Here is a 21,535-nt window from a genome sequence, read left to right as displayed (position 1 = left end):
ATAATTGCACCAACAGTTGTTGCCTTCTCACCAAGCTGCTTTCCTATTGTCCTGTAGCCCATTCCAGCCTTGTGCAGGTCTACACTTTTTTCCCTGATGTCCTTACACAGCTCTCTGGTCTTGGCCATTGTGGAGAGGTTGGAGTCTGTTTGATTGAGTGTGTGGACAGGTGCACGGTGTAGCCTCCGACACATTGGTGCGGCTGGCTTCCGGGTTGGATGAGCGCTGTGTTAAGAAGCAGTACGGCTGGTTGGGTTGTGTATCGGAGGACGCCCGTACGGGAGTTGTAGCAATGAGACAAGATAGTAGCTACTACAACAATTGGATACCACGAAATTGGGGAGAAAAAGGGGTAAAAATTCCAACAAAAAAAAACATATTAAGTAGCATTGTTTAAAGTGGGTAGTGATATATTTTACATAATTTCCCTCAATTCCCATTATTAAAGTGGCTGGAGTTGAGTCAGTGTGTTGGCAGCAGCCACTCAATGTTAGTGGTGGCTGTTTAACAGTCTGATGGCCTTGAGATAGAAGCTGTTTTTCAGTCTCTCGGCCCCAGCTTTGATGCACCTGTACTGACCTCGCCTTCTGGACGATAGCGGGGTGAACAGGCAGTGGCTCGGGTGGTTGTTGTCCTTGATGATCTTTATGGCCTTCCTGTGACATCGGGTGGTGTGGGTGTCCTGGAGGGCAAGTAGTTTGCCCCCATTGATCCGTTGTGCAGACCTCACTACCCTCTGGAGAGCCTTACGGTTGTGGGCGGAGCAGTTGCCGTACCAGGCGGTGATACAGCCCGACAGGATGCTCTCGAATGTGCATCTGTAGAAGTTTGTGAGTACTTTTGGTGACAAGCCGAATTTCTTCAGCCTCCTGAGGTTGAAGAGGCGCTGCTGCGCCTTCTTCACGATGCTGTCTGTGTGGGTGGACCAATTCAGTTTGTCTGTGATGTGTACGCCGAGGAACTTAAAACTTACTACCCTCTCCACTACTGTTCCATCGATGTGGATAGGGGGGTGTTCCCTCTGCTGTTTCCTAAAGTCCACAATCATCTCCTTAGTTTTGTTGACGTTGAGTGTGAGGTTATTTTCCTGACACCACACTCCGAGGGCCCTCACCTCCTCCCTGTAGGCTGTCTCGTCGTTGTTGGTAATCAAGCCTACCACTGTTGCGTCGTCCGCAAACTTGATGATTGAGTTGGAGGCGTGCGTGGCCACGCAGTCGTGGGTGAACAGGGAGTACAGGAGATGGCTCAGAACACACCCTTGTGGGGCCCCAGTGTTGAGGATCAGCGGGGTGGAGATGTTGTTGCCTACCCTCACCACCTGGGGGCGACCCGTCAGGAAGTCCAGTACCCAGTTGCACAGGGCGGGGTCGAGACCCAGGGTCTCGAGCTTGATGACGAGTTTGGAGGGTACTATGGTGTTAAATGCTGAGCTGTAGTCGATGAACAGCATTCTCACATAGGTATTCCTCTTGTCCAGATGGGTTAGGGCAGTGTGCAGTGTGGTTGAGATTGCATCGTCTGTGGACCTATTTGGGCGGTAAGCAAATTGGAGTGGGTCTAGGGTGTCAGGTAGGGTGGAGGTGATATGGTCCTTGACTCGTCTCTCAAAGCACTTCATGATGACGGGAGTGAGTGCTACGGGGCGGTAGTCGTTTAGCTCAGTTACCTTAGCTTTCTTGGGAACAGGAACAATGGTGGCCCTCTTGAAGCATGTGGGAACAGCAGACTGGGATAGGGATTGATTGAATATGTCTGTAAACACACCAGCCAGCTGGTCTGAGTGCGCGGCTGGGGATGCCGTCTGCCCGGCAGCCTTGCGAGGGTTAACACGTTTAAATGTTTTACTCACCTCGGCTGCAGTGAAGGAGAGTCTGCATGTTTTGGTTGCGGGCCGTGTCAGTGGCATTGTATTGTCCTCAAAGCGGGCAAAAAATGCCTTCCTCTTGCAGGAACTGCTGACACACTCCAGCCACATGAGGTCTAGCATTGTCTTGCTTAAGGAGGAACCCAGGGCCAACCGCACCAGCATATGGTCTCACAAGGGGTCTGAGGATCTCATCTCGGTACCTAATGGCAGTCAGGCTACCTCTGGCGAGCACATGGAGGGCTGTGCGGCCCCCCAAAGAAATGCCACCCCACACCATGACTGACCCACCGCCAAACCGGTCATGCTGGAGGATGTTGCAGGCAGCAGAACGTTCTCCACGGCGTCTCCAGAATGTCACGTCTGTCACATGTGCTCAGTGTGAACCTGCTTTCATCTGTGAAGAGCACAGGGCGCCAGTGGCGAATTTGCCAATCTTGGTGTTCTCTGGCAAATGCCAAACATCCTGCACGGTGTTGGGCTGTAAGCACAACCCCCACCTCCTGGTAGCGCCTCCATGCTCTGAACACTACGCTGACAGACACAGCAAACCTTCTTGCCACAGCTCGCATTGCTAACTACTATGCTAACAAACAGCTCTGCAGCATGCACTCGGCCCCCAGCCATTCTCACACAGCAACTTCACGCGCACTACAACGATCACTCACTGCGCATGCCCTCCCACGTCGATAGCTGCATGGACACAGACACCGACATGCCTGTGCAGCATGCACAGACAAACAAACAGAAGTAGTTGTGGCAACTGTGGGACTAGCTCTCACAATTCAAGGGCTTCAAACTGCCCAGCCCGTGGGAAAATATGCAAAAACTGTTCAAAATACAATCACTTTGCTAAAAAGTGTGTCGTTCTACCCCAGCTACTAGCTCCACCCAGAACAGGACCTTATTTTAATCTCGCTCTCAACATGAACACTGAAATCCAAACCATCTCCACTAACATGCACTGTGCAGCTGGGCGAGGTGGGTTAGCCTTTGCTACTGGATACTGGCACTGCAGTGTCGTTGCTCAAGCTTGCCACAAGTTTTTCAGTCACCTACCACTCCAACAGCCCTCCACTGCGGGTATGGTAGATCCAAGATGGACATTGCAGGCACCCTCCAGGTCCCAGTGCACTACAGCGCCAATGCATGCTGCACAGGCGCCAACCATCATTTACATTTCACGTTGCAAAGTGGGGTGCCAACCTCCTGGGCCTCGACCTCTTCACAGGCTTGGGGTTCACACAGAGATGACAGTGGGTCAGCTATCCACCAAGTTACCGGCACATGGCAACAGAACTGGCCAACTCTGTTTGATGGACTGGGCTGCCTCACAGATTTTACTCACAGGCCCCTAGTGAACCCGGACGTGACCGCAGCCCCTGTGGCGCATTCCCTTTGCACTGCGTGATGACGTCACAAAAGATCTCCAGTCACAGTTGGAGGCAGGCATCATTGAGCCAGTCAACGAGGTCCCCTGGATTTCAAACTTGGTCATCACAACCAAAAAGTCAGGTGGAATCCGGACCTGTGTGGATCTCCGTGCTGTGAACAAGGCTGTTGTCCCGGATAAGTACACCTTGCCTACAGCTGAGGAACTGACCGCACAATTTCATGGCTCCACGGTCTCCACGAAGCTCGACCTGCGTCAGGGTTATCTTCAGGTGGCCTTCCACCCAGCCAGCAGAGACCTCACAACCTTTGTCACATGTGCTGTTGTGTTCAGATACACACGCATGCCTTTTGAACTTAGCTCCGCCCCCAGGTGGTTCCAGAAGGTGATGAGCACCATCCTCGCTGGAATACCCGGGGTGGCAGTCTGTCTGGATGACATCGTGGTCCACGGCCCTGACCTCCACATCCATGACCATCGACTCCACTGAGTATTCAGTTTGTCACTCTACTGCGTGACAACCTGATCCTCAACAGTGGAAAATGCACCTTTGCAGCTCCAGCCGTCGAATTTGTGGGGTTCCGCCTGTCGGCCAAAGGCATTGCCCCACTCATGTCCTCCGCATCCCAAAACCGACCTTAGCCTCTCAGGTAGCCACATTCTTGGGCATGACAGCCTAGTACCTCCGGTTTCTGCCCCACTACTCTCAGACCACAGCGCCCCTTCGCCAGCTCCTCAAGACGGACGAGCCATGGGCATGGACGGCAGCCTGCTCAGACACGGTTCACTCACTGAAGAGCCAGCTCACAACAGCCCCAGTCTTGGCTCACTTTGACCCCACCATTGTCTACTGTGACACCTCAGCTGGAGCACTAGGAGCTGTCCTCTCACAGCTGCAGAATGGCATTGAGAGGCCCGTTGCCTTCCCCTCAAAGGCCCTGAGCCCCACTGAACAACGGTACTCTGTGGGCGAATGAGAAGCACTGGCCTGTGTCTTGGGGTGCGAAAGGTGGCACCTCTACCTATATGGCCGGCTGCTCAGAACCGATCAACAATCCCTCACAACGCTACTGTCGGCATCAGGAACTGGCCACAAGCCACTTCAGCTGCACAGATGGGCAGACCACCTCAGACAGTATGACTATCAGCTGAAGTTCACTCCGGGGAGGGATAACAGCAGACCTCACCCGCCCCTTTGACGCTCCTATTCCAACCATCTTATAAATAATCTACGTCCCCCTTCAATCAGCCGTCTCATTGGAGGAGCTGAAGCAAGCATCGGAACAGGATCCCACGCTGTCTACCCTGCGCACCTACATACGCACTGGAAGGCCAGCACGTGTGCCGGAAGAGCTGGAGACTTTCGCCAGGGTGAAGCACAAACTTTCTTGCTGGGAAGAAGTCTGTCTCTCGAGGGTTTTGCACTGTGGTCCTGAGTGGTCTGTTCTATCAATGGTGCACGAGGGTCAATTGGGTGAAGGTCAATCAGCGATGTCGAGACCTTGTGTGGTGACCAGAAGTGGTTCCTGTCGGAACAGTCACAGCACAGTGGACTTCCTAGACAGCCTAGTCACAAGGTGGGGCCTACCCCTCTCCTTCACCACGTATACACTCTGGGCTGGTATACACTCTGGGCTGGTATACACTCTGGAGTCGAGGACTAAAAGAGGAAGAGAGTGCATTCCAGATTCGGTCTCAGAAAAACATTTCCAAGAAACCTTAAGATACCGCTCACTCAAAAATGAACCCGGTGGATGCCCATTTCTATTACATTTCATTCTCAAAACAACTGTGGACCATTGTAGAGAGAGAAATTCTAGAATCTATGAAAATGGGGCCAGACGGGAATGCAAAGCACTGATAGACGAGGAGCTGTTCACACGGGAGGTAATGAAAAGTACTGAACCATCCAAAAATCCACGAAACGTCTAGCATGACGAGTTTTCTACGCCAACTCAACGCCTAATGGATTTAAGAGCTTTCCCTGGTATCGAGGTTGACTTTCACTGAGCACCTTCGTGGCTTGGGAAGACCACGCATGGACGTCAAAGGCACGTTTCGTGAATATCAAATTGTGTTACGGTCGTCTCCAATTGGGACGTGTGATTTCTTGACACCGACTTTTTATTCTATTTTGCACTACCACTCCAATCCCGAATTCCGGCCGAGCATTCAAACATCTCCTGTCACAAATGAAGAGATGTGTGTGGGTCAAAGGCATTTGGAGGGAGAAATCAGGTAACAGCAATGAGACCAGCGCTGGTCACCAGCATAGCCCAAGCGTTGCAGATACAGGCAATGGGACTCGGACTGGGCTGAACTGCAGAGCTCCACTCCCAAGCACTTCAGCCATATCGTTGGCACCAGACCCTTTGCACTTCAGGCCAAGAGGCTGAAGAACACAGCAACAGCAGCCCAAGCACTGGTTGACTATCCAGTTCTCAAAGAGGAATGCCCAAGCAGCTTGTCTAGCCCAGCTCCAGACCTACATGACCACCACCTGGATATCCTTCGGTCTTCCATTAGTGATGGCAGGCATGGCACCCTTGCCCTCTTTTACCTCCTCCCTGCCACAGGGATTCACCTCCCACAGTTCTCCAATGATTCAGACCTCCCATTCTCCCTGCAAACAGATCTAGATTCATAATAAATGCCTATTGCAACAAAGTTATGGTGTCTATATGAATTTTAGACATGTAGGATATACAATAACATTGACAATACTTTGGTCCATTGGTCATTTATTGCACCTTAAAGCGAATGCGAGTAGTCTACAAATATATTGCCTCCCTAACTTGATAGATGATCCTGTCAGTACAAAATGAGTATACATTATTTTATTACAACTACGCAGATGGCAGTAATTGCACTGGGATATCTACTGTCCATATGTCTTTGTGACCTCTGGCATAAAGGGGTTCCTTGAGCCAGCGTGGGTTTGACAGCTGTGTGAGGTGTTTCTCTGTGAGCCCAGTGTGCAATGCTGCCTTCTCCAGCTCCCTCAGATCCTTCTCTGGCACATTGTCAGAGCAGCACCAGGTCTCCCCCACTTCCACCAAGCCTAAAAACAAGACATGACGGGGGTTGGAGATTCATCTACTTTACAATTGAAAATCGAGTTTAAAACAAACATGGGATGTGCTGCGTTTTAGTCCTCACCACTTGCTCAATCATGCAAAAGTCTGTTTTACCTGCTACGACTCCACGGCCAAATCTGTCTCCGGATGCTAGAAGTTCCTCTATTTGCATGTGGCTCATTCCCAGTGTATGGGTGAGGATGTCTCTCCACTGGTCGGCCTCCCAGTCCTTCTGCGCAATATGAATAGCTAGAGTGCAGTTTTCCATTGTGGATAGCAGAGGGCGCCAACGTGTCTCAATACTTTTTACACCGTCCAGTACTAATCCTGCATACGGCTGCTTGAATGATAGGCAACCCACTTGTAATGTCATCCTCACTCCACGTCGCGAATACGTTGCAACCAGGTGCTATGCTACTCTATCACTCTAAACCAATCCTAAAATAATGATCTAGTAAGAAGAAAGAGCTGTTGCACACATCATCACGCAATCAATCAACGCCTTTGTAGTCTCTGTGACGCGTAAAATCTGGCTGGCTACATGTATCCGACTGTAATTATAAAAGGAGCAATGGTTGACTTCTATTTATATAGACCACCTCGTTACAACAAAGGCAACTTACTCGGCAATTCCTCGACGCACCGTTAAGGTAATTTTTTACATTAGCCACAATACTTTTCAACTACTCTCCCAAACCTTACGCACTTCCTGTTTGTCCTGTTAACAAGCACGTCTTGATAAGAAGGTAATGGGAGTTCCAAAATGTTTAAAATAGGCGCATAGTGCCATCTAGCGACTGACAAGTCCATGGAAACCATTCATTACATTATTTGTATTCACTGTAAATTGCAGCAAATCAAGTAAACACAATGTGGAAACAGAAAAGTATTATTTCAATTTGAAATCAATGTTCATGCATTTGACAAGTCAACAAAATGACGACCAGATAACTAACAGTGATTTAAATGTTAATCATCATTTAACACGTACTGAAGTGCTTGCTAGCAGAAAGAAAAACAGCTATATTGCAACAGAATGTGTATGGTGAAAGGTTAGAAACAAGGTACAATAGAGGGGAAAAGTATAACATTGGTCCGTTCTCGGTCAAAAACATGTTTTCAAATGAGTAATGCTCATCTCTCAGGCCAGCTGAGAGTGGTCACAGAACATAGACAAAACGAACAAAACATGAGGGGATCGATTAGAAGTTCAATGGGATGGTGGGGAGAACATTTTGTATGAAGGAGAGTCACAATTTCACAAACAAAGAATTTTTCACAGATATAATAATAGAGAAGCGGCACTGCGGGTTTTCTCCCTTACATTACCCAATGTAGACCTGGCAAGGTAGAAGACGCAAACAGGCTGTTTACCCAGAATACTCAAGATTAATTGAAAACTAGAATACACTACTAGGAACCTTGAGGCAAAGTTGTGCACCCTGAATCTGACATTATTGTAACAGCAAAAGCCAACTACAATGACTGTCATACTGCCATATACACTGACTATACCAAACATTAGGAACACCTTCCTAATATTGGCACCTACTAACATACCCCGTTCAAAGGCACTTAGATATTTTGTATTGCCCATTCACCCTTTGAATGGCACACAAACAATTCATGTCTCAAGGCTTAAAAATCATTATTTAACCAGTCCCCTTCATCTACACTGATTTAAAGTGGATTTAACAAGTGACATCAATAAAAGGGATCATAGACTATCCAGGTGAAAGCTATGTTGTGGAAAGAGCAGGTGTTCCTAATGTTTTTATACACTCAGTGCAAAGGGCCACTAGAGGAACAAGGTTGTAAACCTTAATACAATTGAGTGGACATAGATCAGGGTCTTAATTCAGGAAAATACCCTATGAAATCAAAACCAAACCATCCAAATACAAAAATGGGTGTTAGGGAATAATACTATATATACACACACGCTATTATATTACAACAAATGTTCCTCACAATAGAGAAGTTAAATAATTTAATAAACAAAAGCAAATATACCCAAGTAGCAAGCTAATCTTAGGTTTAAAAAGGTTAGACTAATAAGCATGATTGTGTTGTCATCCTAACATGTAGTATTTGAGCTTTGATACAAAAAAAATAAATCAGGATTTGGGTAATTTGACAAACATACAACAAAATGTATCTTCAACTGGAATAAGGTGAAAGATATCTGAATTATAAAAGAGGATGAACGCTTTGGAGATATTTTGTTGGTGGCCAGAACATCACAAGGAAAATAGAAAGTACTATACAGTATATCACATAAAATCAATGAAAAGGAACTAATTATTTCCACTGCCAATACAATGGAAAAACACACGTTGATATAAGAGTGCCTTTTGTTCCACATACTCTGCCATGGATTTTTGTTTTCAGAAAAAAAAACATGTCCAAATTCCGGTCCCACCAGGTCCCATCACTCACTAGGAGTGACTTACATGGAAAGCTATGCTCTTCTGCCTCTTCTTTAAAGGAGAAGTTGTTTGTTTTTTACAATCAAATCTCTATTTCTGATGTAAATGGCATGTTATAGAAGGGTCCAGCTACATTTTTATTTGTGATTTTACTTGTTTTTGAGAAACTTACCACAAACAGCAAATCACTTCCTCATCCTCGTTGGGCCCAGAAAAAACATGAATGCTCCAAAAACACCAAAATAGGTTACTTTCGAAACAGTAAAGCTCTCAGTATAGTGACGCAGGTATTTAGATATGTACACATGAAATCGCATCATCCCAAACTTTATCCGCAATGTTATATGCTGTTTCTAAAAGGCCATATTTGGGTGTTTTTGGAGCCTTTGTTCATGTTTCAGGGCACCCATACTGCACAACAATATTGAGGGAGTGATTCGCCGTTTGGGGTAAGTGTCTACTTAACCTTCTAGAACATTCCATTTCCATAAAAAATAGATATGTGGTTGTAAAAAATACTTATCCAGCTGTCTGGTGCATGTGAAGTCCATCAAAGCTCTAGAGCAGTTGTTGCAAAGCTTTAATTTAGTCAGGCATGTCAATGCACAGTTTTGGAGGAGGCACAAAGTACTTCCCTGGGCTCTGTGTGATCACCACACCATTTTTTTTGCTGAACATCGGGGCTATTTTTGGCGGGTCGTGTGCAGGCATCTCCTCGCACACCTCAGGGTCCTCGTGGTGCAGGTCATAAGAAACGTTCCCATACTCCCGCAGGAAGGGAAAGAGCTCAAGAAGAAACTGGCAGAAATCTTTTCGGATGCCAAACCACCCTGTTAGAAAAGAGAGAGAAAACCCAGTTAAAACAAATATAGCTTGAAGCAACATTTAAAGAGTTACACTGACTGGATTCTCAGATTAATAAAAATAACACTGCCTCAATATGACTTATGCCAATTCATTCTGCTATCACTGTCTGAGGAATAACTCACAGTGGTTGCCTCCTTTCTGGCCAAAGGTTGTGGCCATCAGAGTCACCAGGGACACCCAGAGAGGTACGAAAACAGACACATAGCTGGAGCTGTAGTGGCCATCCAACTTATGGACCAACAGGATCTGAAGAGCCAATGACAGAGACAACAATAACAATGTCCCAACTTCTTTAACTCTCTGAACACACTAATAACTGGGGGGGGGGGTGTCATGACAACATACCTCAAAAGTGAGCAAGGGTACAACGATTGTCATCCAGCTGATCGCCATGGTGATGTGAGTACGCCGTTGCTCTGCGATGACGTCCATAGACCGCAGAAAGAGCACTGACCACACCATGTAGTAGAGCACCACAAGGCACAGGAAGGACATGAGGATCCACAGTGGCACACAGACGACCTGGACGACAAAAATCAACAGAATGTCTACGCATATTTCCATTCCAACTCGCTATATATTGTACTCAATTCCCATAATATTTCGGACCTAAATATTAGGGAGGTAGTTCTCTTACCAGCCATGGCCAACTGATTATTTTATCCAGTCGCAGGGCAATGAAGATAAACTGGAGAATATTGACCGAGCACAAGATCTCCAACTGATACAAGGAGATAGGAAGAACAGAAAAAAATGGGTGAGGGCGGGGGGGGGGGGGGGGGGGGGAAATGAGGGAGATAGATACATATATCTATTATAATCACCAAGATCTAGCCTAAATATTCTACTTGAGAAAAATAACATCCTTGTAACTGATAAATGTCAGACTGACCTCTAGAGAGCGATCATGGCGGAAGCCCCACACACATGCTGCAACAGAGACAGGCGAGACGAAGAAGAGGGGCATGAAGACCAGCAGCCAGAAGTGGGTGCCCCTCGCCACACGGTCACACACCAGAACCTCAAAGGTGAGCAGGAGTAGGTGGATCCCAACTGCTATCAGCATGGCCTTGAACTCCACACAGGTTTCACCCTCAGCCCTGCATTGCCAGCATAACAGGCACAGTAAATAAGGCATACTAGTCAGCAGTGATAGGTATGGCAACCAGACAGCGTCATATTGATAGCTAATGACAGCCACACTGACAGGAAAACAAAACAAAACATAAAAACATTTGGGATTAAAAGCACACCTGTACTGTGGGTTATGGGACCAGACGCCTGTGCCAACTGAGGCACCGATGATAACCATTAGCTTCCATAGCCAAATGGGGGCAAACACAGCCCAATAGCTCCAATGGATGATGCCATCCAGACGCAAGGACAGTAGAACAGAGAACAGCAACAGACAGGCATAGATGAGGAATTTACTGAGAAGGGAGGAAAAAAAACAATTTCATCAACCATGAGTCTACTCAGCAATAAATTGAGTTTACTACTCATCAGATTATGTTAGCGCAGGCTGGTACAAAAATGTGCCCCCCGTGCAATTCCAGAACAAGGAAACTGAGCTCAGTGGAGTCAGCCATTCCGACTATTCAGCTGGTTTGTTATCTAGCTAGTTGGCATAAAAACAATTAACGTTACCTAGCTAATAATAGCGACTGTAACAAGGCTGGCTAGCTAACGTCAATGTTTGCTAACTTGGCTAATGCTGTCCTTCCCCAATATAATAGCTAAATTAGTTTGCTAATGTTAGCTAGTTCGTTAGTTGTGTCAGAAGTCCTTATGGTTCACCGGTTCAGTTAGCTCGCTAGTTCGCTAACGTTAAGTTAGTTACATTCCTGGAAGCTCGAACGCGAGACGTTAATTTAACAGCTAGATTTCTCTTTACGTTACCTGGGATTGAAGTCTTGAAAGAATCCCCGAAGATTCATGACTATATTTTATATCCTTATTTGGATTAACAATAAAATTACGTATCAAAAGGATGTTTTTTTTTATCAAACTGCTTGCTATTGCGGTTCACGCTAGCTAGCGAGATAGGCCACTAGGGGCGTCATGTACAGTAAGGCTACTGCCACTGGCAACAATGTAGCTAATGTTGTCAAAGCAGCTTGCTACAATGATAATGGAGCATGTTCGACATTGCAGAAGACTGCCGACTGACTGATCTACAAAGAACACTGCATCGTAACTAAATACTCATTATTATTTGTAGATCAGTCAGTCACAATTGACCCGTGATACATACACACTACGATTGTGATCCTCTCTTACACTGCCACATTCTGGCACAAAGCATGAACGTTTTTTGACTGATATATACATTGTAGCCTAAACGCACGCATAAATCAAATAGGATTATGTTTTAAAGCAGCGGGCACGCATTTAATAATTGAGACAATGAAAATTAATATTTTTCATATCGGAATTAGGCATATCTAAGTATGTCCATAACCATTTTTTTGAATTGGGTGAAAAAACTACAAAAACCAGACTGTCAAGTAATGTTTTGCAGTCTGGAAACTCTCACGCTGATTCGTTATGAACAAGTCATTTTGGTAGATGTAGTTTATAATGTTTTCAAATGTTATTAGTTGTCACGAATCACAAACGCATTTAAACTACATTATCCAATAGGTTACACTATGTGTGTATCCTGCCCTTTAACGCCAATGACAGCCGAAGGATGGAGGCAGGTAATAGCCACTAAAACAAATACCTTATTCACGTATTATGCGCCTTTCATTTAGTCCCTTACATGTGTTGTCAGATCGTCCTGCCATTGAACCAAAAACATGTTTTCTAAAGATGTTTGTTCGTTATTAACTTGCCCCTGTAAAAAGCTATGGCTGATGTGAAAGTTTTAGCCATTGTTGTTTCCTTGGTGGCCTGTTTCGCTCACTTGTCTACCCGGCGGCTTTCATAACATTTTGAAAAGCGAGGCATTGTCAGTGGAAATGTACTTCTCTGAAGTACGATATGTAGTTTTTTTTCAGTGTTAGGATACTATGGTAATTTGGTCACACACAGTATTGTACTGTAGTCGGTAGTGTACAGCTACACTCGTAGACGCTACTTTAGCCCTATTGACGATAGTGTATTCTGGCAGGGGGAGTTTTGTTAATAAGAGCTCCGACGCTTGCTCAAAACATTAACACGCGTGGCTTGCGGTACTGTTTTAGGAACGTGTCTTTCATATCAGTGAAAAAATAAAAAAGGTACATTACTACATGCCTTTTATAGGGTTATTGTTCCCACACGGCCATTTCTTCACCGCTAGTTTACAGAAGACATGGGCCGCCAACTGTGCTAATTAGCTATCTTCTTCGATGAGGTTTAATGGCGTTTGGCATCCAATACATGTTGCATTACCGCCACCTATTAGACTGGAGTATAACCTCCCTTTATGCTTTGCTTAATTGTATTTTTTTTCTCAACAAAAAACAATTACAACAAATACCCTACCATCTAACACTACACTCACAAAAAAAGTATAATAAATACCATAATAATACATACCGTAGTCCTACTTCAGGCCAACATCCTGAAAAGATGGGACACCACCCCTTAACACACCCTGTAATTCTTCTGATGTCAAGTCTCGCACACCCAAATACCTCACTGCAGCTGCCACCACAACCTATTTTCTGGGCCTTACGTTCCATCCCTTCAGTACAGTTGATAACCATTACTATACATTCCAAAAATCCAATCTTACTGAAACATATCACTTTTACTTATACTTTTACTTACACGTTTATTTATCCCTCTGTACTGGTACAGATCTACTACTCACACCACTCCTCTCAGGATCCCTCCCCATTGACCCATCTTCTTCTACTTTCTTCACTGCCTCAGCATATAACAACTTTTGCACTACTCTAACCCTGGAAACTTCAACTCTCTCGCAAGGGACATTTCTGATCCCCAGCCCCATGGGCACCCCTACAATCAACACATATCACTACTTTCCCCAATGGTACACATTCCTTTGTCTCATGCCCTTCTGCACACTTCTCACACCTAGGAACCTTCCCCCAACACACTGCTGCCACATGCCCATAAGCTTGACACCTGTAACAATGTAATGTATTCGGGTCAAAGGCTCGTACAGGATAACTTATATATCCTAACATCACTTTGTCGGGCAGACTCGACATCAAAACTCAAGAACAGACAATGTATTCTGATTCTCCTCTCGGTGCCACTCACGACAAGCATCACAAACACTGGGAATCTTCCCCTTCAGTTGGTCAGTTTTCACATTTACTGCTACCCCAGTAATCACTCCTTTCAATGGCACCCTTTTCTCGAGAGCATAATAATTCACATCTCTTGCCCTCATTAGTTTAACATGGAGCACCTACTCCCTCTGACTGGCAGAAACACATATACAGTGCCTTGCTAAAGTATTCGGCCCCCTTGAACTTTGCGACCTTTTGCCACATTTCAGGCTTCAAACATAAAGATATAAAACTGTATTTTTTTGTGAAGAATCAACAACAAGTGGGACACAATCATGAAGTGGAACGACATTTATTGGATATTTCAAACTTTTTTAACAAATCAAAAACTGAAAAATTGGGCGTGCAAAATTATTCAGCCCCCTTAAGTTAATACTTTGTAGCGCCACCTTTTGCTGCGATTACAGCTGTAAGTCGCTTGGGGTATGTCTCTATCAGTTTTGCACATTGAGAGACTGAAATTCTTTCCCATTCCTCCTTGCAAAACAGCTCGAGCTCAGTGAGGTTGGATGGAGAGCATTTGTGAACAGCAGTTTTCAGTTCTTTCCACAGATTCTCGATTGGATTCAGGTCTGGACTTTGACTTGGCAATTCTAACACCTGGATATGTTTATTTTTGAACCATTCCATTGTAGATTTTGCTTTATGTTTTGGATCATTGTCTTGTTGGAAGACAAATCTCCGTCCCAGTCTCAGGTCTTTTGCAGACTCCATCAGGTTTTCTTCCAGAATGGTCCTGTATTTGGCTCCATCCATCTTCCCATCAATTTTAACCATCTTCCCTGTCCCTGCTGAAGAAAAGCAGGCCCAAACCATGATGCTGCCACCACCATGTTTGACAGTGGGGATGGTGTGTTCAGGGTGATGAGCTGTGTTGCTTTTACGCAAAACATAACGTTTTGCATTGTTGCCAAAAAGTTCAATTTTGGTTTCATCTGACCAGAGCACCTTCTTCCACATGTTTGGTGTGTCTCCCAGGTGGCTTGTGGCAAAGTTTAAACAACACTTTTTATGGATATCTTTAAGAAATGTCTTTCTTCTTGCCACTCTTCCATAAAGGCCATATTTGTGCAATATACGACTGATTGTTGTCCTATGGACAGAGTCTCCCACCTCAGCTGTAGATCTCTGCAGTTAATCTAGAATGATCATGGGCCTCTTGGCTGCATCTCTGATCAGTCTTCTCCTTGTATGAGCTGAAAGTTTAGAGGGACGGCCAGGTCTTGGTAGATTTGCAGTGGTCTGATACTCCTTCCATTTCAATATTATCGCTTGCACAGTGCTCCTTGGGATGTTTAAAGCTTGGGAAATCTTTTTGTATCCAAATCCGGCTTTAAACTTCTTCACAACAGTATCTCGGACCTGCCTGGTGTGTTCCTTGTTCTTCATGATGCTCTCTGCGCTTTTGACGGACCTCTGAGACTATCACAGTGCAGGTGCATTTATACGGAGACTTGATTATACACAGGTGGATTGTATTTATCATCATCAGTCATTTAGGTCAACATTGGATGATTCAGAGATCCCCACTGAACTTATGGAGAGAGTTTGCTGCACTGAAAGTAAAGGGGCTGAATAATTTTGCACGCACAATTTTTCAGTTTTTGATTGTTAAAAAAGTTTGAAATATCCAATAAATGTCGTTCCACTTCATGATTGTGTCCCACTTGTTGTTGATTCTTCACAAAAAAATACAGTTTTATATCTTTATGTTTGAAGCCTGAAATGTGGCAAAAGGTCGCAAAGTTCAAGGGGGCCGAATACTTTCGCAAGGCACTGTAATTAGCACAATACCACTTCTGATTACCCTCACAGATTCCACAGCACCCAACTCTGTAATTGACCCACCCTGAAATCTCAAGTGGATGAGCCAAAAGGCTAGGGTCCACTTTCTCCAAAAACTTCACTCCTACTGTCACAGACTCATCTTTATCCTGACCCTCGGTGCTAGCCCGGGCACCACACCTACCACCTCCGATACCCCCCCATTCCTCCTCCATATTCCAAGTGTAAGTCTCCTTATGATAATACTGCACTTCTCCTGACATACGCCATTTAACCAGCTGTCACAATCTCCTTTCTAATCAGCACGAACCCCTCGGAATGTAGTGCTCAACAGTGCATCCCACATGTAAACCCCCTAATTAGCTATCTAGCATGCTCTGAACACTTGTGTGTAAGCTGAAAGGCGCTGCATGGTCAATCCAACGTCTGCATTGGCCGTGCAGCATTTACGGTGATACGGCCTCAGCAGGGTATTCATACTTCTTGCACTTCACAGAGCATTTTGAGAGGCGCACAGCCTCTGTGTGACCCCAGAGGCTCCGCGATTGCGGTCACACCATCCATACGGCACCTCCGACCATATTTTCCGACCAAGTGTTATTGTCTCTAACTGGGGGATGCAATGTATTGTTTGTCAGTAAATGGGGTCTGTACAACACCGAAAGATTCTTTCTCGCTGACATGAAAGATGGAAGGGCCGTATGAGCATATGTTTTCGAAAAACGTTTCGAAAAGCGATGATTATTGACGTTTCTAAACGTTAAAACGCAGCATGGATTTGTAGTTTACACAGAGCCAAATCTGGGCAAATGCAATGGTGGCAAATGCTTCATACGGAGAAGGGTTTTTGAGATCTGGTGTACAGCCTACACTGTGTATTATCAGACATCTACAAATAGTGTTGGGAACAACAAACCAACCTGCATGTCTAATAATTCCAGCAAACCTAAATTATTATATCAAATTTTAGCTAAATAACAACCCATATTCCCCAAACGTCTTGTATATAAACTCTATGAACTGGTGTATCACATCATATATGTTTATTGACACGTCTTCTTTTATGTCTCCCATTTTCCACGTCTCGTTTCAGTATTAGCCAAGTATGAAAACCAGATCAATGTGTTTTCTGAATTCCTTGAAGACTTGCCTGACACCGATGAACCTGTGTGGGTTTTAGGAGAGTGTTACAGTGTTAAAACAGGTAGGCCGGCATCTTCCAGCAGTCAGATTGTGATTTTATATGTGGAAAAAGAAGCCGAATAAAGACCTTGACGGTGCTTCTTGTTGTGTGGTCACAGAAAAGACAGAACTCCTATCAGACGTTCACTCGCGGCTATGGTTCACCTACAGGAAAAAATTCTCTCCCATAGGTGAGTGAAACGGTCAGATGTTATTGTGACATCCAATTGATGGCTAGTTGCTTTAACGGTTAAGTGTCTATCTTTGCTTGGTCTGTAGGCGGAACAGGCCCCTCTTCAGATACAGGCTGGGGATGCATGCTACGGTGTGGGCAGATGATTCTTGCACAGGCCCTGGTATGCTCACAGCTGGGACGAGGTGAGGAGGATGTCTCAGGAGTCGTGCACATAGCTGTATGGGGTGGGGATCTATGGAACTGCATCAGCAAAGGGGTGTTTTATGTGTGAATTATTCATCTGGGGGAGAGATTTTGAGGATCCCAAATAGGTCATGATATGTATAGTACTATGTAATCAATTCAACAGTGAGAAAGAGAAAGGGTATCAGAATGCATAGCTGTGGGAATTAGGGGTGATGAGGGTGCTGCAGCACCCCCTGAAAAATCTGAATATATATATTTTTTGCTGTTGTGAAAAATTGTTTTTTTCACAAAAGTAGTGCACTGGGCCTTTACTAGTCCTGTATTCCCTGACCATAGCATCTGTAGCATGGCTATGTCAGAATGGCGCAGTGATTGTGGCTCGTCTTCCTGTTGTAGCCTGGCGTTGGAGGGCAGAGGGAGGACAGCCAGAGGAGTACCATCGTATCCTCCACTGTTTCCTGGATAGGAAAGACAGCTGTTACTCCGTACACCAAATGGGTAAGACAGAGTCATAAGCTAACCCTGCCCTGAACACACCTACCATGAATCAGCAGATCAAAAACAAAACAAAAATTCTCTCACATTCCTATAATTTTCAAGAAGACAGGTCCTCATAGTAAAAAGGTGTAACTTGAAGAAAGAATATCAAATAGCCTGATGAATAGGCGACAGGTTAGACAGGCTAGAAAGGAGCCATGACTTAGACCTTTGCAGTGAACTTCGTTTGCCTTTTACCTGCTTGCAGCTCAGATGGGAGTCGGTGAAGGGAAGTCTGTGGGAGAGTGGTATGGCCCAAACACAGTTGCACAAGTACTCAAGTAAGTATTTTATGAGCATGTTTTACGACTGATCAATTCATTTCTGAATATTGATTATGGAACATTGAAAAGATCAGTAATTAGTGGACTCAGTGACTTCAAGACTTCAAGTTCAAATAAGTTTGGGCCACGAATAAGAAACCGGTTATCTCTCCTCAGGAAACTTGCACTATTTGATGACTGGAATTCTCTTGCTGTGTATGTGTCAATGGACAACACGGTGGTGATCGAGGACATCAGTACGTTTTTCTTCCCCTCACTTGTTGAACTCTTACCATCTGAGAGTTCTGTATAGGATGCCAAAAGGACACAAGTGTTTTCTTTCCATGTCCTCTCCAGAGAAGCAGTGTCGCCAGGCAAGCAGAGGGAGCAGATTGCGGCCCAGACCCTGTGGCTGGGGGGAACCCTTCACCTCTGGAGAAACACCAGAGCAAGCCTGTTTGCACACGCACGGGAACAGAGCCACGATGTGTCCTCATTCTCAATCCCAGTCTCGTTCTGACTGGAGGCCCCTGCTGCTGGTCATACCTCTCCGTTTGGGAATCAACCACATCAACCCTGTCTACATCCAGGCCCTCAAGGTACAATTAATTATTCTGTTCTTATTCAATTGATACTAAACTAGAATATTCCTGTAGTTACTGTTGCCTTTTAAATAGTTATACTGGTCTCACTCTGTGTTCTCCCATTTAGGAGTGTTTTAAAATACCACAATCCTGTGGTGTGCTGGGAGGAAAGCCCAATCTGGCCTATTACTTCATCGGATTTGTAGGTGAGTCTAAGAGGAAGCCGTAAGTGAAGGTTCCCAAAAAGGAAGCAAAAAAATAAATAAATAAGCCAAATCTGTGAGTTGTCAAGCCACTGTGTTCAGCCAGGCCTGTATGTGTCCTTTAGGAGAGGAGCTGATCTACCTGGACCCCCACACCACCCAGTCAGCCGTAGAGTCAGAGGCTGGCAGCGGAGTGGACGACCAGAGCTACCACTGTCTGAGGAGTCCACGCCGCATGAAGATCACCAACCTGGACCCCTCTGTGGCCCTGGTGAGAGCTGAACCCACACACCGACCACCACACCTGCTCTGCTACCGGGCCTCCTGTCTCACGGGCCTCGTTTGCATAGTTAAAATGATTATTTTTTTAAGTGGCATGTTCTAAAGTGTTGCTCCAATGTGAATGTTGTGTACAGTGATGATTTTGCCAAATCAAATCCAAATTCAATTCTTTTTTTTCTTTTCCAAGGGATTTTTTTGTAAGAGTGAGGGTGACTTTGACAGTTGGTGTAACCTGGTCCAGCAGGTAAGAGTCATCCACTCAAGTCACACGTCAATGCAGATGGAGGTTATTCTCTTGTGATTGAGACCCGTGTTCTTGTCCTTTTTTAAGGAGATCCAGATGAAGAGGAACCTGCGGATGTTTGAGCTGGTGGAGAATCACCCGCCCCACTGGCCCCCCTTCGTTCCTCCCACCAAACCAGAGGTTCAGACCACAGGGGCAGGTATGAGCTATGTCACCAGACAGACCCATAATATTACACCAATAACAAATTCTGGCTGCAAATAATTATAGGGATACGGGTATCCAGCTTCCACTCTTATTTCTCTATATTGTTTTGAGATTACAGTATACAGGAAGTGTATTTATTTCTAGGTGCATGACTGCTCCTTATCACTTGAACCGTATTGAAACTTCTATGTGGTGTTTAATCTCAACTGCAACCTACAAACTAAATCGAGTGTGCCGTGTCAAACGGATTACTGTCGTGTTCTCTTTTTGAACAGAGTTCATCGAATCGTCCGACAAGCTGTTTGAGTCTGAAGAGGAGTTTGAGATCCTTAACGTGTGACCAGCTCCCCCTCCCCTCCGCCCAGTCCAGCGGATGATGGCGATTGGGTTGATTCCCTTGGCCACCACCTTCCATACTGTGCTGTAGAAGTGCCTCAGAACAACACCAAGCATTAACTGCTTACCACTTTGCAAAAAAAAAGATAAGAAAATATTCTGGACAATAACTCATAACAAAGTGAGCAAATGAAGGCAGAAACGTGATGTACACCGTAAATACAAGCTGGCACTGTCTCATTTTGATGTTGTAACTAGGAAACAAAGCCAGGGTCCTACAGTAGGTGAAGACAGGGGTGAGGATGATATCTCCTCATTACACACTACCTCCTGACGCCAGGAGACAGCAAATATGCAGACACATTTTTTTTCCCAGGGTTAAAATACAAACATTCAACAAATAACTTAAGAAAAGTGCCTCTCTTAAATATATGTATGTTATTCAATGGTTGGAATAAGGGGTCTCCCAAGGTATTGGTGTGGAATACCCCCCCCCCCATGTAAATATGCCTGACAATAAAGATATTTAAATATATATGATAATTCAGCCTCAGGGTTGATATTCTGTTTTAGTACCATCTTCCTCGTGGGTATTTCTGAGGAGCTAAAATGGCCTTGTGCACAGTGTCATGTGGAAAGGGGATGTGTAGAATAGAGCCTTGAGTGGTCATTAGCAAAACTGGCTTCTTTTCTTGTGATGAACCTAACCCATCTTTTTCTACAAACCCCATTCCACTGATGAATTGTTGTTCTATGATGGTTATTGATTGTCCCTGCAGCCCACTGTATTAGTACTGAAGATGATAGCCTGTGGTGACAACTGAATTATAATGGTTCTAGTCTTACTGGTTTTCATCTAACCCAGTAAATGAAGACAAGCTGTGGATGACAGCGTTTGCTTTATTTTAATGGTATAATCCTATCTCAGGCATAAAAGGGTGATATCACCGGGGCGTGGCAATCCAATACAAAACAGTTATTATTATTATTTTTTTCAGAACCCAAAAGTGATGACTTCCATACAGGTACAGAGCAACTTTCCAGTAAATGGGGGGGGGGGGGGGGGGGGGGTTGGAGCTTGGTAGAGAGGAATAAGAGGTGCAGGACTTAACAGCCTCGGGTGAGCCATGTGTATTGGGCTCCAAAGAGACATGTCCATGTATTCATCACAGTGAATGATCGACATCACTAAGGCTCTCCTTTGCTGGTGAACAGCTATGTGGAAGTATCATCATGTGGCCCTGGGGCCCCACCTGGTCTGAGGAGAACGTTGGTGGCGCTAGGTGTTTGAGGAGGAGTGGGAGTCACATTGACTTCTGAAGGGATATAATCTGCATCATGTGGCCCTGGGCCAGGAGTCATTGGCATATAACTGCCCGCCACTGAGGGTGTATGTGTACTCTGATGATTGACATGAAGGAAAGGGGGGGCTTGGATGAGAGTTATTTTTCACATAATGGAGCGCATGAAGTGATTTGGTGGTAATTGTCTGGAATGTTCAGGCTGTTCTCTTTAATGACTGGGAGTCAGAGGTGTTACTGCTGGAGAACTGAAAGGCTTTGGGCCCAAATCCTCAGCCCAGACAGAGCCTCCGTCACTGGGAGAACCACAGACGGAGGTGCCAGAGGTGTGTATCAGAGACATTGC

The 21,535-nt window shown here is 45.2% G+C and overlaps 3 protein-coding genes across 3 annotated transcripts; 1 reads left to right on the top strand and 2 right to left on the bottom strand.

Moving 5' to 3' along the window:
* Positions 1-5,984: 5,984 nt before the first annotated feature.
* Positions 5,985-7,079, bottom strand: LOC110534165 (protein EOLA1). Its single transcript, XM_021618871.2, has 2 exons — positions 6,452-7,079; positions 5,985-6,321 (listed from the first exon to the last, which is right to left on the bottom strand). Exons 1-2 carry the CDS (start codon positions 6,708-6,710, stop codon positions 6,107-6,109), a joined length of 474 nt encoding a protein of 157 aa, XP_021474546.1. The 5' UTR covers positions 6,711-7,079; the 3' UTR covers positions 5,985-6,106.
* Positions 7,080-7,219: 140 nt separating this feature from the next.
* LOC110534164 (transmembrane protein 185-like) lies at positions 7,220-11,945 on the bottom strand. Its single transcript, XM_021618870.2, has 7 exons — positions 11,533-11,945; positions 10,887-11,063; positions 10,526-10,733; positions 10,271-10,354; positions 9,979-10,155; positions 9,756-9,879; positions 7,220-9,596 (listed from the first exon to the last, which is right to left on the bottom strand). Exons 1-7 carry the CDS (start codon positions 11,568-11,570, stop codon positions 9,352-9,354), a joined length of 1,053 nt encoding a protein of 350 aa, XP_021474545.1. The 5' UTR covers positions 11,571-11,945; the 3' UTR covers positions 7,220-9,351.
* A 279-nt stretch (positions 11,946-12,224) lies between these two features.
* On the top strand, positions 12,225-20,750 carry LOC110534163 (cysteine protease ATG4A). The gene is made up of 13 exons (XM_021618869.2): positions 12,225-12,335; positions 16,762-16,872; positions 16,970-17,041; positions 17,130-17,228; positions 17,629-17,730; positions 17,978-18,050; positions 18,210-18,289; positions 18,390-18,631; positions 18,744-18,822; positions 18,945-19,090; positions 19,289-19,345; positions 19,433-19,544; positions 19,828-20,750. Exons 1-13 carry the CDS (start codon positions 12,326-12,328, stop codon positions 19,890-19,892), a joined length of 1,248 nt encoding a protein of 415 aa, XP_021474544.1. The 5' UTR covers positions 12,225-12,325; the 3' UTR covers positions 19,893-20,750.
* The last annotated feature ends 785 nt before the right edge of the window (positions 20,751-21,535 follow it).

Source organism: Oncorhynchus mykiss, chromosome 10 (genome assembly GCF_013265735.2).
Source record: "Oncorhynchus mykiss isolate Arlee chromosome 10, USDA_OmykA_1.1, whole genome shotgun sequence".
NCBI lineage: Eukaryota > Metazoa > Chordata > Actinopteri > Salmoniformes > Salmonidae > Oncorhynchus > Oncorhynchus mykiss.
Note: the sequence above shows the minus strand (reverse complement) of the source record. Positions and strands in the feature narration are given on the sequence as shown.

Excerpts from the sequence above, each read along its gene's own strand:
- LOC110534165 (XM_021618871.2), bottom strand. The coding sequence starts at position 6,710 with ATGACATTACAAGTGGGTTGCCTATCATTCAAGCAGCCGTATGCAGGA. Across the intron at positions 6,322-6,451 it reads TGGCCGTGGAGTCGTAGCAG|GCTTGGTGGAAGTGGGGGAG; the intron begins GTAAAACAGACT and ends TCTTGTTTTTAG.
- LOC110534163 (XM_021618869.2), top strand. Across the intron at positions 17,042-17,129 it reads GAAAAAATTCTCTCCCATAG|GCGGAACAGGCCCCTCTTCA; the intron begins GTGAGTGAAACG and ends CTTGGTCTGTAG. Across the intron at positions 17,229-17,628 it reads ATGCTCACAGCTGGGACGAG|CCTGGCGTTGGAGGGCAGAG; the intron begins GTGAGGAGGATG and ends TTCCTGTTGTAG.
- LOC110534164 (XM_021618870.2), bottom strand. The coding sequence starts at position 11,570 with ATGAATCTTCGGGGATTCTTTCAAGACTTCAATCCCAG. Across the intron at positions 10,734-10,886 it reads TCCCATAACCCACAGTACAG|GGCTGAGGGTGAAACCTGTG; the intron begins GTGTGCTTTTAA and ends CTGGCAATGCAG. Across the intron at positions 10,156-10,270 it reads TAATCAGTTGGCCATGGCTG|GTCGTCTGTGTGCCACTGTG; the intron begins GTAAGAGAACTA and ends TTTGTCGTCCAG.